At 53.4% G+C, this 19153-nt stretch overlaps 1 protein-coding gene across 1 annotated transcript in view; it reads right to left on the reverse strand.

The window, feature by feature from the left end:
• Positions 1-142: 142 nt before the first annotated feature.
• KRABD3 (KRAB domain containing 3) overlaps positions 143-19153 on the reverse strand; it is a 38402-nt gene continuing 19391 nt past the window's right edge. Inside the window, 4 exon segments of the mRNA XM_022578419.3 lie at positions 143-15857; positions 15859-16675; positions 18203-18451; positions 18883-18987. Of these exon segments, the coding sequence (XP_022434127.2) occupies positions 15758-15857; positions 15859-16675; positions 18203-18451; positions 18883-18987 (1271 nt within the window). The 3' untranslated portion in view covers positions 143-15757.

A 19153-nucleotide genomic window follows, 5' to 3' on the forward strand; every position in this document is an offset into this window, starting at 1 on the left:
AGGCATAGCTTCGGGCTAAGTCACAGTAATGGCCAAAGCATAAATCCTGGAGAGAGAATAAAATTCAGCGATCCATCCCTCCCCACCGCCCACCCCCCATCCCCCCCACCCCCACCCCCCTGCCAGAATGCTTACGGCTGAATTGACTGCTCAGGAGCAACTCTCAGAGTTAGATGTCAGGTATATCTCACATACTTTACGTCTCCCCCGTTTTAACAGCCAGATGTAACATATGGCCTAAATAAAGGTGTTTCCTCCAGATATACATATACCTACGTTACCAGATGAGAAGACAAACACACAGACCCAGAAGAGGCAAGAGCCTCACTTGGGGGAGCGGACGTGAAGGGAAAGCAAGAACATTGGTGTTGGAGGGGCCTGGGAATTTCCTAGACCAGCGGTCTCTAAACTTCTGTGGACCACCAAGCAGGTTGGTAAGACGTTTGAAACGCTCCCCAGAAAAACGTGCAGAGAAACGACAGTTTGCGTATAATTTCAGAGGGCACGTGACCACTCCACCCCAACCCCAAGCCCACCCGTGGCCTTCAGAGTCTCTGAAGCTCTGAAATTTTAACCCCTCATCCTGCACGTGAAAGAACAGAGGCCTGGAAAGGGAGAGAGGCCCCCAGACCGGGAGCTGAGGGTGGGAGAGAAGGGAAGACAGAATCCTCGGTCTGGCCAGGGCAGGCCCAGCTAGCAGGTGTCCGGCTCTCCATGTGATCCTCCGCCTAGGCTGCCCCGGCCACAGGAGGAGCCTAAAGGCAATTTGGAAACTGCGATGGGGCTGGAGGAAACACCCGGGCTCTGCCACCCCCTTCCTGTTCAGCAGGCTTGGGAGGGTCGGGTAGTCAAACCCACAGCTAAGTGAGCTGAAGGGCTCGGACCAGATCAGGAATCATAATTAGCCAAAGGACCCACACACCTTCACCTCTGGGCCCAGACCGAAGCCCCCCAACCTGGCTGGGCCTGGGGGCTGGAGTACACCCCCGGGAGGGCCTAGCTGGGTGGGAACCAGGAAGCCCAGTGCCTCCCTGCCCATGGGGTACCCCCTCCCCGTGAACAGTCTGACCGGGCCTTTTCATTTCGCAGCTGCAGCTGCCGGCACACCCCTGTCTCATCTGGCTTTGTTGTGCTTTGTTTCAGGAAGGAAACAGAGCAGCCATCCTCACCCCTCACCCCCACTTCTATTCTCAGTCAAGGTCACAGGCTCTTCCTCTCCTCCTGGGGCCAGTGCTAGCCACCACCCGTCAGGGTTTAGGGAACAATCTTCCGAGCTTTCAACAGCTCTGTGAAAGTGGTTGTTTGGGGAACCATTGCTGAGTGGGACAGGGGAGATGCCCCCAAACTCGAGCTATCTGAAGTCCAGTAGGTACTTGAGAATTCCTGGGAACAATCGAGGACCTATCCAGTGTCACCGTGGGGACTGCCCTTTGCAAATGTAAATGGTTCATTAAATGAGCTGCACTGCGTGGGTGGCAAGCAAGAAGCAATTTTATTTTTTCTTCCATCGTCCCATTCAAACCCATTCTGTCAGACCCGCCTTCTCCACTGGACCAGGTTTCCCTCCTGCGTGACCTTCACCCGGATACTGAGTGACTGAAAACAACCACCACTCACGTGCTCACAGTTCTGCGGGTTAGCAACTTGGGCTGGGCCCTGAGAAGAGGTTTTTGGCCCGCCCCACCTGGGGTCCTTCATGCCACTGTCGTCTTGTGGCTTTGGGGCTCAACAGGGCCTGGATGGTCCCAGCTGGCCCCGTTCACAAGTCTGGTGGCTGGTGCCGGCTGTCGGCCGGGCCCCTCCTCTCCTACTCCAGCTTTCCTGATGCTTTATTCACGTGGCCTGTGAAAGCGGCCTCTCCTCAGCCTCTGCATCTCCAAGTTCCCACTGTCACCGTCAGTCAGATGACCGACCGACTTTCTCAGTTCCAAATTCCCAGAGGAGAACATTGGACGGTCTAAGCTCAAGGCAAGTTTAGCCAGGCTTGGTCAGCCGTGACCAGGAGGCTGAGGTCACCTGGTTGTAGTACGAGTGCCATGTTCTGCCCTGTTTATGGGAGAGATGGAAATTCCCAGGGAAAGGGGTGGCCGTGAGCCCCCAGGCTGGACAGACAAGCCCAAGAGGCGTCTGCCACGGGGGCACTGCGACCAGATCCAGCCCCGTGCCAACTCTTATACTGACAGTTCCTCCAGGACCATCAGGCTGGTTAACTCTGAAATCGTTGGCGGTTACTTAGAAAGCTGCTTCGGCAGAGTGCTGGGGCGGAAAGTAGATTGAGAGGGTATGAAGGTAAGGTGGAGGGGGGAAGTGGAGGCCAGATAGATGTACAGGATGCTCGGAATAGACGTCTGGTTCTTCTTCATCCAGCACAGCTGTCCTTCCGGGAAAAGCTTCCCCCTTATTCTTCCTGCTTCACCGACGTGGCCGGGTGAGGCTGCCACGTGCTCGCAAGGTCCTGCCCTCCCTACTAGCCAGTTGTCCAGGTGAGAACTCAACACCGGCTGGGCCAGCTGGGGCCCTTTGCAGGGCACTGAGCTTTGGATCAGAGACTGTGTGAGTCAGACCCTCCCAGGGAGCAAAGGCCGTACTTGTCAAAGTCGGAATCTTTTGTAGGCCGTATTTCTTATCACGCGGACGAGGCGAATGGAGCCGACCACAGAGAAAAGCAGGGATGAGAGATGGAGAGAGTCTTGGCATCAGATGAACCATAGATTCTTGACATTCCCGAGGCCAAATTGCATTCCTGGCTTTCTGAGGGAGCCACGGAGATGCGCCGCTTGGGTTTCCCTTCCAAACCAACTCCATTCCGCTGTGGGTGAGTGTGGCACGGTCGGCCTGCAGAGTCCGCCTCAGCTTGTGAGCCGAGACCAAGCCCTCCCCAAGAAGTCCCTAGCCAACCTGGAGTGTGGCTGGGAACTCAGGCCTGGCTATCCCTGCCCACTGTGGATCTCTGCTCTGCAGTGCCCTGTGGGTCAGCCGAGACTCTATGCCTCGCGGTTTGAAGTCCCACCTGCACGACTCTGCTTCCTCCCAACTTTCCTTTCTGAGGTGTCAGATCCACATTGTGCCTAAGACTGTTTTCTCCCTTTTTTAATCTTTCACAGGAGTTACCTCCCAATATATCTCTTACCCCCTACCTCTACCTGCCTCCAGAAGGACCCATCTGACACCCTTTCCCGGGAATTCAATGAGCCGATACATTTCCCTTTACATCTTGGTTAGTTGAGTTGGGCTTCCGACCTTGCAATCAAAAGATTCCTGACATTCTACCCTTGGCTTACACAAACAGTATTAAAAACATGAAGTAGGTCCTCCAGCCCCTTGCCCAGAGCTCCTTCCCTTCCCGGAATCCCTTATTCTTCTCCCACCACCAGAGGACCCAGCTGACCTGGTTTCCCATTGAAAGAATGGCTCTCCTGGCCCCTGGCTTTTCCCCACAGGCTGAAGGAGGCTGGAGCCCAGCGCTCGCTCCATCAGCGGTGGGAGCCGGAACTGTGGTCCAGAGAGTCCCCTCTCGTGGTGTTCAGCTGAAGAGAAAAGCACAGATCCATGGAAACATCCACTCCTTCTCTTCTTAACCACTGATTCTCAGAAGATGGAGGCTTGCCCTTCCCCATTCCTCCAGGTGAATCAGCAGTGGAAGGGCCTAAGACCCCTGCTCAAAGGGAGCCCAGTTCAGTGCAGGCCTCCAAGGGGCTGTCAGAGTCTGACACTTGCAAGTTTCCAGCTGGGGTCAAGGTTATTAATAACCCACCTTGCCCAACCAACATCCAGGTGGTAACCATCCCCGGTGATGCCACTATGCCGAGCATCATTGAATTCCTGGCCGCTAAAGGAAAAGAAGGTGGGAGCAGTGGCCCTTCAAGGTCATCTTCATCAGCCTGTTTTCCAGAACCATCCTCCAGACCAAACCAGCCATGATGCCACAGGGGCAGAAGTAATAACTGAGGCCCCGGGGCCAACGCCTGCAGCTAGGGATGCAACTCTTCCTGGACCACCTGGAGCCATTTCCAGGCAAACGTGGGAGACCCATGCTGGTGAGGCAGCCTTCCCTCTAGACTTGGAAAGATGAGTTCTGATGGACTGGGCTCCAGCAGCATCGAGCAAGAAATGGAAGAGAAGGAACACGTTCCCTGGAGTGGGGCCCGTGAAGGAAGAGGAAGCCCCTGGCAGGACTGTGACAAGAGGACTCTGCACTCTTACATGGTTGTGATTCTATGTACCTCCAGTATGACTGGGAAGAGAGGACCCTGGCGGGAGCTTGTCTGGCACCAGCGTGGCCCTTTCGCTCACACGGCTGAGCAGGTGACTCAGAGTTCTAAGCGTCCATTTCCTCTCAGCACAATGAGGATGAAGTGACACTTCACTGGACGAAATGAACTCGTGTATAATAATGACATGATGGAGCACAGGGCCCGGCGAATTCTGGGTCTAAAATTAGCTAACGTTACTGAAAAACACATTGAATCTTATTGTATAAAACTCACCCAGGGCAGGACTATTTTCTGATCTTTCCAACCTCAGTCCTTACAGAGCGTCATGGTTGTGAGTGGCACATAGTAAGTGCTCAGCGAGTGGTAACCAGCGTTGTTCTTTTTTCCCCCACCGGAGACAGGAGCTTTTATTGATGCTGATGGGGGTAGGAAGGGCCCCCAGGAGCCCGGAGGGGGTGGGAGGGCTGAGTCAGTCAGCAGATGCCCAAGGCCTGGGCAAGTGGGAGTGGCTTAGGGCACATTCATCTTCTTAGGATTCTGTGGCTCCTTCTTTGGGGAAGGGAGAGAGCATCTTGAGAGGGAGCAATTCGCAGACCAGCAAGGGGGAGGTTAGGGATGGCTGAGAGCTCCTAACCTGAGAGAGGGCACCGCAATAGGCACCTTCTGTGTGGAAAGCTGGATCAACTGGTCAGTAGGGGAAAGGGAGCAGGGCACTGGGTTGGTGATGGAAAAGAGCTGGGGCGAGTGACAAGTAAATGCTGCGGACGAAGGTCAGGCCAGCGCCAAAGACACAGTCCTAGAGAATACAGGGTCTAAATTAGAATGTGGGCTCAGCTAGGAATCATTATATTTCAACAGCAACACAGAAAGACAAGGCCACCAAGTAAATCGCGTTACAGCTGAATCCTTTTATGGACTCTTGGAGACTTTGGTAAAATGTCATTGGGATTATGGGTTTTTCCCCAGACTTGTGTAACGTTGTTTCAGATCTTAAAATCCCTTCAAGTGGGTGTCAGAATTCCGGCTGAAAGTGTGCCTCAAACATACAAAAGCCGAGAGCCCTGGTATAGCAGGTGAGACGTTCTGGCTGGAAACCCGGCGCAGGTAGGTTTTTACTCTGAATCCACCACTTTTACTAGCTGTGTGACTGCAGGCAAGGCTTTCACTCTCTCTGAGCCTCAGGTCCCTCCTCAGCGGGGGGTGATTGGAGGATTAAATTAGGTAAAGTTTGTTGTGGTGCCGGGCACATTTACTAGCACGTAATAATGTGAGCTATTGTGGGGTATTTTTTCTTCTTTACACCTTTTTCTTTTTCTTTTTTTTTTTTGCGGTACGCGGGCCTCTCACTGCTGCGGCCTCTCCCGTTGCGGAGCACAGGCTCCGGACGCGCAGGCTCAGCGGCCATGGCTCACAGACCCAGCTGCTCCACAGCATGTGGGATCTTCCCGGACCGGGGCACGAACCCGTGTCCCCTGCATCGGCAGGCGGACTCTCAACCACTGCGCCACCAGGGAAGCCCTGTTTAGTTTTTTTGGAGGTGAACGTCAGCATCAGGCCGTTTTCGTTTGCCTTAAACACTAGCTCACAGGTGTCACCTTCGCGATTGCTCAGCAGAGCAGAGGGAAAGCCTCCCGCATGAGTGTTCCAGAGTATTCTCCTCCATGTACCGGGACGGCTCTATAAACAGAAGTCACAGCAAAAGTGGCAAGGTCCCAAGTGAGGAACCGTGGTAACGAGAGAGTAAAGAGAATGGGATGGATTTTAGGAGTAAAGTTGCCTGTTAGAAATGTGTGTAGGTTTTGGGGATGTAGCTCACGTGAGGGGCACTGACTGTAGGTCACACCGTCCAAGGTCCAAGTTCATGTACCATCTAAGTACTCTGACACTGCGATGTCCTTCTTGGTGTAGGCATCTCTCCACCTCTCTCTCTCTCCCCCGCTCACCCCTCTCTCATAGCGCTGATAACATGAAGTCTCATCCCCACAACAGAGCTGCTTTTCATCAAGCGCATGTCAGGTAATCAGTCTGCAGTTGGGCTCGTCTGTCCACCTCGGAGACCAGCGCCTCCTGTGTGAGGATGAGTGAGCAACGGGGCCCGAGGAGATGAGGGGTCCAACCTCGCAGACCCGGGGCCGGACACCGGCTCAGTGGCAGTGCCAGAGCGTCCCGGGAGTGGGTGCAGGACAGCCGCCCACGTTGCCCTGAGGGGCAGTCAGGTCTGAGAGCATTAGCTTCAGGATCTCTAAGATACCAGAGAACATTAAGAGTCTAAATCCCACCTTTCACTGCAGGGAGAGTTCTTTTATTTTGTCTAAAATTTCCCTTTTCCAGTCTCAAGGGGAGGCCCTCTGAGTGGTCACACCTAACAAGCCCCGGGCACTTCGCCTGTGCTGGGCACCACGTGGGCGCCGAGGGACGAGCTCACCAAGTGTCAGCCGTGGGTAAACAGTAGGTCACCTGACTTGCACGCAGGAGAGCGCCGGAGGTGGCGGCTGAGGCTCCCTTCCTGCCGCTGCGCTGGCTGTGGACACAGAGGCTGCCGCTCGCCCGGCTCACCCCACACAGCCGAGGATGCTGACGGGGCCCGGTGGGGTCAGCAGCATGAGGACCAGTAGCCAAGCCATCCCCAACTCCTCAGTTGTCCACGGCCACCTCACCCCTGGGGCCGCTTGAGGCCCCTCTTCCCAGGCTGTCCCCTCTCTCCCTTCCTGGGGGCAGGGACTTGGACAAAGGCTATGGAATCCTCACCGGCCCCTCTGCTTGGATTTCCATCCCTTTCCCAAGGGTCAGGGAGGAGACTCGACGTCCCACGTGCCCTCAGCCATGAGCGAGGTGCGCTGTGCAGGCTGGAAATCGTAGTTCCTGGCAGACGCCTCTCCTTCCCTCATGTTTTCCCCGGACCTGGGGACCCTGAACTGCCTGACGCAGTGAAGCAGTGAGAGGCGCTCAGCATCCCCTAGTCTTGATGAGAGCCTTGAACCTGAATCCAGTCATAAGAAACAATGAGTCCAAACCAGACAATGGGGTGTTGTACAGGACAACTGCTCTGACATATTAAGAACTGTCAGTGTCCTTAAAAAACTAAAAATAGAGTTACCATAGGATCCAGCAATCCTGCTCCTGGGCAGATATCTGGAGAAAACTCTAATTCGAAAAGATACATGCACCCCCTATGTTCATAGCAGCACTATTTACAATAGCCAAGACATGGAAGCAACCGAAATGTCCATCAACCAATGAACGGATAAAGAAGATGGGGTATATATACACAATGGAATATTACTCAGCCATGAAAAAGAATGAAATGATACCATTTGCAGCAAGATGGATGGAGCTAGAGCTTATCATTACTAAGTGAAGTCAGAGAGAGACAAACATCATATGGTACACTTATTTGTGGTATCTAAAAAAAATGATACAAATGAACTTATTTGCAAAACAGAAACAGACTCACAGAGATAGAAATCTTACCAAAGGGGAAGTGGTGGGAGAGGGATAAATTAGGAGTTTGGGATTAGCAGATACACACTACTATCTATAAAACAGGTAAACAACAAGGACCTACTGTATAGCACAGGGAACTCTACTCAATATTCTGTAATAACCTATAATGGAAAAGAATCTGAAAAAAGAATATATATATATATATATAAAATGTATATATATATATATATATACACACACACAAAACTGAATCACTTTGCTGTACATCTGAAATTAACACAACATTGTAAATCAAGTACCTTCATTAAAAAAAATAAGAAAAGAATTGTCAGTGTCATGGAAGAAAAAAGGGTAGGGGCGGTTCTAGATTAAAGGAGACGAGAGATGTGTCAGCCAAATGCAATGCATAAGATTTAGTTGAATCTTGGACAAAAATAAATTGTAGATCATTATTGGGACAATTGGGGAAATTTGAATGTAGACTGCATTATGCAATGAGGTTATTATGTCGAAGTTAAATTTCTTGGGGGGTGTAGTAGTATGGTTATGTAGGAGATTGCTCTTAGGATATATATGATGAAATATTTCAGAGAGGAATGCCATGATGTCTGCAGTATACTTACAAATGGTTCAGCAAAAAAGAAAAAATGTCTATACATATGGCGAGAGAGAGAGGTAAAGCAACTGTGCCTAAATATTAACAACTGGTGAATTCTAGGGGACGCGTGCTTGGCTGTTTGTAGTACCATTCTCTCACATTTTCTGTAGGTTTCAAATTAAACGGAAACATATCAATTCCACTACATGATATATATTTGTAAAATTGATACAGATATGTATTGTTAATGCTAAACGTCTTTCAGAAACCATTTGACTTTCCCTGTCCAGAGCCTTAAAATACATATTCAGTGATCCTATTTTAGGGGATTTCAAAACAGGAAAAAAGCCGTGGGCACTGCAAGCCAAACACCGAACAGTGAAAATATGTCCAGATAAACGATAGTGCCTCAGTTGCATGAAATATTGTCCAGTGATTAGAACTATAATGTGAAACAATCCACATAGTCACATGGAAACACTTAGGATAGACTCACTTCTGGCTGCAGGAAACATGGTGGAGGTAGCAACTTTGGGCTTTGCTAATAGAATGGACTTTGCCCAATAAAATGTGAAAATTGAGAAAGGGTATTTCTGGCAGGGGGAACAGCAAGGAAGAGTGTGAATGTTTGGGCTCAGGTACACGTAAGGAGCCGGGCTGAAGTCTATGTTCTATGAGAGAAGTCAGTGCGTGATGAGATTGTTCAGCTAAGTCGAGGCCAGCCCGTGGAAGGCTCTGGACGCCGGGGTAAGCTGAGGGACCTGATTCTGCCGCCCGTGGGGAGTCTCTGAAGGACGCTGACCCCACTCCCCACCCCCAGCAAGGTGGCAGCAGCACCAAGCTCTGCTTTAGGGAGAGAAACCTGGCGACAGTAAGACATGGGCTCACCCCACATCCAGGACGCCCACACAGGATGACCTCATGTGCTGCACAGTGGAAGCTTTGAGGGTCCTTCAAATTGTTTAGGAATAGAAGGGGCCTATTCATGGCTTCTCAGCCTTCCTTTCAGCCCTCGGACCACACTGGTTGCAGCTTTGATCTGTAATTGCTTGTCCTCCCCTGCAGGTGGCGCCGAGGCCCTGGAACTGAAGCCCAGCAATTGCCTCCTAAACTGGAATTCAGAAATGCAGCCACTCTACCTCGGTTTGACAGAGAAAGTGGCCTCCATGCAATCTGATGGATGGTGAGAGGCGTCCCAGGCTAAGAAGAGCCTCCTTTTCTGCTCACAACCACCTGAAAGTCAATATATAGGTGACACAGGGCCGGGCCTCACTCCAGACCAATGGAATCTGTTCAAGTGGGCCCCAACCTGAACCCAATGTGTGCCCAGGTCTGCTGCTCTAGGGTCTTGTCCTTGGTCACCTTAAAGACCAGCTCACCACCAAGCCAGAAGCATTTACAACATTGGGAGTGGAGAGGAGGGAGTGTCTGAGCCGAGTGGACACAGATGCTCCAGGACTAGGATAGAATGTTTCTAACTTCCTTCCTGTAATAATGTGTGACCAGCCTCTTAACGGGGGAGGGGGTGGGGAAGCAGAAACACAGCGCTGAACCCCAGGTGTCAATGGCATTAGCTCACAGTTTCAATTAGAATCCAAGTGTTCTATAAAGTCTCGGGAAATTTCAATGAATTCATTCCAATACCCTCACTCTCTGGTGTCTCAAATCCAAATAAAAGCGTTGTTCAGATATTCAATACATGTTTATTGAACCCCTACTATGTCCCTGACCCAGTGTTGGTGCAGAAATACAACATGTCCCCGCCCTCATTCATAAAGCTTAGATTTGGGGGTGGGGAGCATTCAACAAATAACGCACAAATAAATGTTTCAGGTTAGTAGTTTTAAAGATAATCTTTTTTTCTTCCTCCCTGAATTGCCTCAGACTTGAAGGTGCAGCTTTCACTGTGCTCTTGCTCTGCATGTTTTAGGATCTCACTTTGCTCTGAAGCCAGATTACCCAAGCTCCCAGCACAGCTCAGTCCCCTAGTGGCTGTGTGACCTCAAGCAAGTTTTCTCATTTGTAAAATAAGAATGAAATAATGGGGGCTTCCCTGGCGGCGCAGTGGTTAAGAATCCACCTGCCAGTGCAGGGGACACGGGTTCGAGGCCTGGTCCGGGAAGATCCCACATGCCACAGAGCAGCTGAGCCCATGCGCCACAACTACTGAACCCGCGCTCTGGAGCCCGCGAGCCACAACTACTGAGCCCGCGCGCCTAGAGCCCGTGCTCCGCAACAAGAGAAGCCACTGCAGTGAGGAGTCTGCGCACCGCAACAAAGAGTAGCCCCCACTCGCCGCAACTAGAGAAAGCCCACGCGCAGCACGAAGACCCAACACAGCCAAAAATAAATAAATAAAATAAATTTATTTTTTAAAAAAAGGAGATAATGATAGTATTTACAGCTACCTAAACTGTTGTGAGGAATGAGGAATGAAGGAACTCATAAAAAGTACTCAATGGTTTTCTTCATATAAATCTTTGTTGGATTTGTTCCTAGATACTTGAATTTTTGTTACTATAAAAATGTTTTATTTTCTTTTTTAAAAAAATATGTATTTATTTGGTTACACCGGGTCTTAGTTGCAGCACGTGGGCTCCTTAGTTGCGGCACGTAGGATCTAGTTCACTGACCAGGGATCGAACCTGGGCCCCCTGCATTGGGAGCACAGAGTCTTATCCACCGTGCCACCAGGGAAGTCTCACCCAATTTTTTTTTTCTAACTGCCGTTGTTGGTATATGCAAATACTACTTACTCTGATACATTGGCCTTTAGCCATTTATAAACTCTCCCATTAATAGGTTATCTATAGATGTTTTCAACTGTCTATATATATAGTCGTATCACCTGTGAGTAATGACTCCTGTGTTCCTTTTCTGATCATCAGACCTGCATCTTCCTTGCTCACTGTTCTGCCTAGGACATCCACTGCAGTGCTGAATTACAGTGTGAAAGGCAGCCTCCTTTATGTTCAATAGGTCATCATTAAGTATTAGGTTTACCATAAGCCTTTTTTTTTTTTGGTAGATAATCTTTATCAAATTAAGCAATGTCCTTTCTCATCCCAGTTTACTTAGAGCATTTATGGATGTTGGCTCTTCTCAGATGATCTTTATGCAGCTCTGAGATGACCTTTCTCCTTTATTATGATGGCATGTTACCACTAGTGATTTCCAAATGTTAAAACCATCTGAATCTCTGCAATAAAGCCAACTCAGTCATGACTTTTTTTCTTTTTATAAACTGCTGCGTTGTTTGGTAATACTTTTAAGATTTTTGCTTCTTTGAACACTTTTGGAGATTAGCCTGTGACTTTCTTCTCTTGTACTGTTCTCAAGTGTTGGTTTCAGGGTTATGCTAGTCTCACAAGTGAGTCAGAGTATTCTATATTTTTCTGTTCTTTGGAATACTTTGTGTATTAGTGAAATTACCTTCTCCTTAAATGAGGTAGAATTTATCAGAGAAGACTTCCAGGTCTGTACTTTTGTGGGAAGATGTTTGACCACCGATGCAATTTTTCCAATGTCATGGACTAGTCAGGTTTTCTATTTCTTCTTGAGTCTGTTTCGTTAAGTTGTATTCTTGTGGGAGTTGTCTGAGTTTTCAAATTTTTGGCGAAGCTTGAAGTATCTTTTTATCTTCATACGGTCTGTAGCAGCATCTGTAGGGGTGTCACCGCCTTCTTTTTTCAGTGATGAATCACACCACGAACTGGTCAAGTTTGTTAGGTTTGTGAAAACCACAATTTTTGGCTTTCTTGATTGTTATCTATTATGTGTATGCTATTTCAGTAATTTCTACTCTTATGTTTACATGCCTTAATGTTTCGGGGGCTTTTGCTGTCCTATTTGTACCTCCTTGTAAATTCTCAGCCTTTCTTTTTTTTGCACGCTCACCCATTTCTAAGTACAGATTCAGCTTTATCCTACAAGTTTTGATATGCCGTACTTTCTTATAGTGCAGTTCAAAATATTCCTTATGATTTCTTCATTGACACACAGGTTATTTAGGAGCACAGTTCTTATTTTATTTATATATATATATATGTATATGAATTTCTCATTTCTTGTTATTTGCTTCTAGCTTAAAAGCTAAGTATGGTCAGAAAACATATTCAGTGTAATTTGAATACTTTCAAATTTGTTTACACTTAGGGCTTAGTATAGGGTCAGTTTTTGTAAATGTTCTGTGTATGCTTGAAAAGAATGAATATTCTGTGGTGCAGTGTTCTAGATTCATCAATCGAGCCAATTTTGTTAATTGGCTCGTTCAAATCTTCCATGTCCTTCCGAAGATTTGTCCTATCAATTTCTTAAAAAAACTGTGCTAAAACTTCCCAAATACAGCTGTAAATTTGAATGTCTTCCCTTTTATTTCTTTAAATGTTGAGGCTGGTTGAGGGGAAAATGGAATGACTGATAATAAACAAAACCCACAACACTGTCAGTACAAAAGGTGGCAGGAAAGACGGGAACCCCCCACCACCAAGTGAGACAAATGTAAGCACAAAATAAGATGCTATATTCAAATCTCAATGTATCAGCAATCGTTTTGCACATAAATGGATTAAGGGCTCTGAGTAAAGGACCAAATTTGTCAGGCTGGATTAAAGGACAAAATCCAACCGTAGGCTGTTTACAGAGGCCACATCTAAAACACAAGGACACAAGGTCTAGAGCAAGCCTGGTCTGCCCATGCACCGAGCTCCTTCAGCAGAGAGCGGTGACGTTGTGGGGCGTCTCAGGCAGGGACTGTGGCCCCCGCACCCCTTCACCTCCACGGCGGCCCCCCTTCTGCTGGACTGTGTGGGGCCCGCTCCGATGCCGACAGGCTGAGGCGGGACCTTCCCACCTTCCTGCCTCACGGCGGCCTCGGGCTGGCGGGGCAGGTGGGCCGCCGGGGACCCTGACCAGAGGGAGCTCCGTGGGAGCAAAGGTTCTCTGCCCCCATCTCCAGACCCCGGGAATTCCTGAGTTCCAAAGGCCCCTCGGTTTCTCCCACCAGAGTGACCCCATTTCCTCACGTAGTTGGAGATGGACACAGGATCAAACTCCTACACTGCACACAGATTGCTCACCAAGTCAGAGATTCTAGAAGGCTTTTCAGTTAATAAAGGGTTTTGACCACGTGGCAGGCAGTGGACCTGGGGGACGAATGTGGCTGCAGACCAAGGAGTGTCTCACTCTTCATTTTATTACTCGTTTTCTACATTCTCGAGAAAGGACTTGCACTTTCCTACAGGGTCCAGGTGGACCCGGAGCCCCCGGCCTGGGCCGCAGCCGCCGCCGTGCGCGCTCCCCGCCAGCGCCAGCAGGAGGCCCGCGCAGCCCGGAGCAACCGCTCCTCCCGGCCTCTGGGCCCGCGCGCTCCCTCGCGCGTTGATGTGCAGGCCGATTTGTAAAGCCCACAAAACCGAGCCTTCAAACGTCACGCAGAGGAGGACGGCGCGCCCCGCCCCGTCCCCCCAATGAGAAGGGCGCGCGGAGGGGAGGCCGTCCAGGGTGATGGGCAGGCGGATGGGCGGAGGCCTCCTCCGCGAGGCCGGGGCCCCTTGCCCGCAGCACCGACCCCTCTCCCCGCCAGGCCGTCAGACCCTTACTACTGGCTCTGAAACGGTCCCAGAGTCGCTCCTGCACAGCCTGGGAACGAGCTGGACTCATTTCCCTGAGTGGAAAGCCTAGAACTTTTCTGTTCCTTATGCTCCATCGAGTATGGCTAACCGAGGCTTCCCTGGTGGCGCAGTGGTTGGGAGTCCGCCTGCCGATGCAGGGGACACGGGTTCGTGCCCCGGTCCGGGAAGATCCCACATGCCGCGGAGCGGCTGGGCCCGTGAGCCATGGCCGCTGAGCCTGCGCGTCCGGAGCCTGTGCTCCGCAACGGGAGAGGCCACAGCAGTGAGAGGCCCGCGTACCGCAAAAAAACAAAAAGTATGGCTAACCGTGAAGACTGTCTCTTAAACATCCTACTTACATGATCTGACGAACACTAGCTTCTGAGACAGTCACCTTGGGACTTACTCTAGTCCTGGAAATGCTCTAACACCCCCTTCCCATGGTCTGTCTGCCGGCTACTGCCGTCGGCGTGAGTGGCCTGCTCCTTCCACAGAAGCAGCAAGGAGCACAGGCCAGTCCTGGCGTGTGTCCCCGAAGACCCTGATTTTAGGGGCGCACTGGGTACAGCACCCACAAGGCCCCCCTTAAGCACCCATCGTGGCTACAGCCGCTCTGGCCCCGAGTCGGGCTGGGCCTCTTTGCCGCACCCGGGTTCCCTGACAGCACAGCTAACCACGCCACAGGGCCTTCCCGGATGACATGTGTGCACAACCATCCCGAGGATTCCTCAAATCAAGTAAGGAGTCAGGCGGGGAAAGATCGGGAGAAAAGATCTGACCCTTGGGAGGGAAATGCGGCAGACGACAGGCAGGCCGTTCCCCGTGCTACACCGAGTGCCACCTGAGGGGCGGGGCCCAGGGCAGGCTGATGGCCGCCGGGAAAGCAGACCTAGTGACCCCGCTCATGCTTTCTTCCCCCACAAGGAACCCAAGTTTAGCTCAGCCCCTCACGTGTGTTAGGGGTTGGAGTGTGCACGACTCCCGCGGATTGTATATTGGAGTCCTAACCCCAGTACCACCGAACGTGATCTTAGCTGGAGGCAAGGTCTTTACAGAAGTAATCATGTTAGTGAGGGCATGAGGATGGTGTCCTCAGACGAAAGGGACATTTGAGGCATGAGCTCAGGGAGAGCACACTGCGAACATGAGGACGGTCAGCGACCGGCCACGGAGAGGTGCCTCGAACAGCCTCAGAAGGAGCCAACTCCTCGACCTTGGACATCTGGCCTCCAGAACCGCGGGGATGTAAGTGTGTGTGTTGTTTAGGGCGCCCGGCCTGTGGTACTGTTACTGCGGCCCCAGGAAGACAACACATGTGTTGCTCTTTCCCAGGGAGTCGTGTGCGAATTCCTCCCCCAGCCGCGGAGGGGGCTTGGGGGGCGGGGTAGGGGGGTTGCTGATTCTCTGGAGGCTCTGGGAGGGCAGGCTTGTCCCCAGTGCTGGTAACAACCAAACAGCCATGCCCTGGTGTGGCCCCTCTGGACTCCTTTCTGTAGGAGCCATGGGCCTTTTCCTTAGCAACCAGGGTCGGTAATTTTAGAATCCACCACAGGTATATCCAGCTTAGACCAGGGGGTGGAGTTCTGCCCCAAATGAAAGCTAAGCCCCCATCCGCCAGGAAGAGGACAGCCATGGCTTCTCAGCGCTGAGGTCAGGACAGCAGGCGGGAAGAGGTGCTCTCCTGCGTGGCGCCCCTGCAGTGGCTCGCAGCGCCCCGGCAACGTGGTGTGCGCACGCGTGTACGCATACCGCCCCCTGCCAGCGCTGGCAGTACCAGCGTGAAGGGCAGGAGGGGAAGCGACATCTAAATGAACCTGAGTCAAGAAAACCAGAGGCGTGGCTGGGGAACGCACCTCCCTGAGCAACAGGCATCCTGAAGTCTGGGGTGGTCAGGCCAAGGGCAGACCCCCGGCCCCCTCACAGTCCAGACACGGGGAAGGTTCTGCTGCAGGGGGCCGAGGGCGGAGGCCGGCCTCCAGAAGAGGCCAGGGGTGGGGCATCCTCGGAAGGATGCAGCCCATTAAGACGGCGGCTAGGGGGCCCCCACCCAGGGTCCCTGTGCTCCCCACCCCACAGCTCCCCCTCAAGGGCTCTCTGGAGCCCCGCCAACAGGCTGCTTGGATCCTTGGGCCACTTTAGGGTCCTGGGCGGTGCCGCTGCTGCAGCCCGAGGCTCTGCTCCTGCACTGGCGGCCACCTGGAGGGGTGGGGCAGCAGGCAGCAAAGGGGGTGGGGGGCTCCAGTAGCTCTCCGGGAGTTCGAGGGGGTGACAAGTGGTCAGCACAGCGGGGCTGCCGCATGCTGAGGAGAGAGGGCCGGAGCTGGGCCCAGAAGCCTCTGCCAGCGGCACGTCCGGGGGCAGCTGAGGCACCAGGCGGGGCCTCCCGCCGGCCAGGCCTGAGGAGTCGCCGGCCCTGCAGCCTTCCGCCTGGCCCCGCAAGACCTTCGGTCTCGGCCTGCGGGGGCCCTTGTGCCTCCAGTAGGGCGGGTGTCTGTGAGCAGGGCCACCGGTCCAGCGAGGGCCCCAGAGGAGGCCCTTCGTCCCCGGGCCCCATGGGCGCCGCCCCAGCCGATCCACCTGGGTTCTCACGGCGGCCACTTCCTGAGCCAGGCCGGCCAGGGTCCCGGCCAGCCGATCCAGCTTCTCCGAGAGGGCGGCACCGAGGCCGCGGAGCTCGTGCTGCAAGGAACTCCCGCAGGGGCACGGTGGCCGCGGGGAGGCGCGCGGCAAAGCCCCAGGGATGGCGGCTCCGGGGGGAGGCCCAGGCGGATCTCCGGGAAGGGGCCTCGGGTGGGTCCCGGCTGAAACTAGAGCGGTACGCGGGTGAGGGTCCTCGAAGCCTCAGGACATTCTCTCCCCCCAGGGTCCCTTCAGCGAGTATCTCATCCTGCCCCGCTAAGGCCGGGCTTCAGACAGGTAGGATCCTAGTGACTCAGGCTGGGGAATTATGGATGGCTGTTCCCCAGAGTCACGGGCAGGATAAATCACAGACCGGGTCTCCATGGTAACCAAGCTCGCTTAGGACAGTGGCCTTCCCATCTTCTAGGAAAAGGTGGGTTCTCTATGCCACCTTTGGGCCCTACTGATGTCCCGAGTAACTCTGCCCTTGGGAGTCAGTGGGCAGGGCCTGGAGAAGCCGCAGATGGCATGAGGCCAAGACCGTGGGCAGCATCTGGAGAGGGCCCAGGAGGGCCAGTCCAGCCTGGGTCCCAGGTGTTGCTAGTGGGGTGACGAGGGAGCTGTATCAGCACCCAGTGCTACTGGTCACCAGTAAACCACAAGCGTCCCCACTCCCTCCTGACCTTTACCCTCCCTCTTCAGAAGTTACAGACATAGGACTTTAAGTCTTAAGTTACTTTAAAAAAAAAAAAAATCACCTCCTCCTTCACCCTAAGTTCCCTTGGAACTGGTCTCCACCCGAGGCAAGCCTCATAAAGAAGACCTGTTACCACCCGGAGCTGCAGGACAGACCTGCTCTCCGGCCACGTCTGAGTCCCCAGCCCGGCTGGGGCCTGCACTTCTCAGGACCCCAGAGCTTCAAACAGAAAAAGTGGAGACTGGAGCCCAAGGACCCAAACGATGCCCGGCCACGTGCTTCAGGAAGGATCTCGGCTAAGGGCCCGCGATAGTGCTGCTGTCCTAGGTGCCCTTCTACCCGTCGTGCAGCAGCGGAGCTGCCGGCCTCAGGCCAGCTCAGCGCTCCCGATAAAGCAGCTGCACCTGCAGGGGCGCCAAGCCCACGACACGACGGAGCCCCCCCACCGCAGGCTTCAAGTGTGAGGATCTGGGCGCACGGCCCAGAGCGGACCAGGGGCCGAGCCCTGCCCTCCCGAGGCGGGTCTCTGACGTGGTGTAGGGAAGAGCTTCCTCGGGGTCAGGTGACGCAGAGCCACATCTCTGGGGACGCCCCCGCCGGGCCGCTCACTACTGCGCCTGTTCCCCGCTCTGTCCTCTAAAGTCGCCTCAGACCCCGAACTTTGATCCTGGATGCACCTATTCTGGGGAAAGTCTCAATGTCTGTTTTGCCTCTAAAAAGGGTCTGCACACTTATGAAACAGCCCACTAGTCCTGGAGGAAAACCCTGAGATGAACTAAGCAAGCCGAAGTGAGTCCAACGTGAGACTCTTCCTGCCTGTGACCCAGACGAGCCTGGAAGGCTGTCATGAAAACACCTTTCCCAGGCTGTGAGCCCAGGGGTCTGGCTGGCCCACCCCGCCACAGTGAGCTAAGCGGCGGGGAAAGAGGGTGGGTGGCCGTGCAGACGCTGAGCCCCCGGCAGCCCCATGCTTGCAGGGCTCCCGATACTTGAGGGGTCGGGGAAGCCACCAGCTCACCTGTAACACCTGGGCTTCCGTCTCCGTGCCCCAGGCCCCTGGACCCTTCACCAGCTGTCGGATTCCAGGACGGGGGCCCACAGGCTGACCCAGGAGGCTGGCAGGGCCCAGACCCCGACCTTTTCTCCAGCTGAGAGGCAGGGCAGGGATCCACAGCTGCCCCCGCAGGAAGAGCACAGAGCACTTGGGGTGCTCTGGATACACATCGTTTTCCCAGAGCCACTCTGACCGGGGATATTTGGACACGACCTAAAAAAAACCCCAAAACAACCAAACTTTCAACTTTCAAATACTGGTTAAATGAGACGCAAGAGGGGTATACTCGGCTCGTTAGGATGCCCATCTCTGGGCACCAGGGCACACAGGACGAGGGTGGCCCAGATTGTTTCCGGAGTCCTCTGCGGCTCCGGCATGATGCCTCTGGCTCTCCCAGTAGGTGGGGGCTGGAAAGCGCCATGCCTGCAGGTCCCACCCACAGTGAGGCCCCTCTGGAGACCTGCTGGAGGCCCTGTGGGTCCACGCCTGGCCCCCTCTGCTGTTTCCCGACAGGCCCACAGCCGGTGAGGAATGTGGGTACAGCCGGGGCTTGTGCAGAGGCCAAGCGGTGGGCGGAGCCACCGGCCTGAGTGCGGGGGGCGGGGGAGCCCCTTTCCCCGACCCTGCACCCCACCCATCCCTACCTCCTCCGGCGCTGCCCAGGGGGCCAGGCGGGCCCAGGCTCTCCAAGCACACTTCTCTCCAGGGCGGATGGGACCGGCCTCCCACCTTCTCTTCTGCTTTTCCTGCTGGGAGCGAACACTGGGTCAGGCTCGGACCGAGAACTGCGGAGGCCTGGAGTATCAGGCAGCCGTTTCCAGCTTTCCTGACGGGACGACCGCTTCGGTTCCCCGGGTGGAGGGATCTCACCTGTGACACTGTTTCTGTTTACTGCCAAAGCTACTGGCAACACAA

This window comes from Delphinapterus leucas, chromosome 9 (genome assembly GCF_059928025.1).
Source record: "Delphinapterus leucas isolate spDelLeu-1000000601 "Yukka" chromosome 9, BTC_Dleu_Yukka2, whole genome shotgun sequence".
Lineage (NCBI taxonomy): Eukaryota > Metazoa > Chordata > Mammalia > Artiodactyla > Monodontidae > Delphinapterus > Delphinapterus leucas.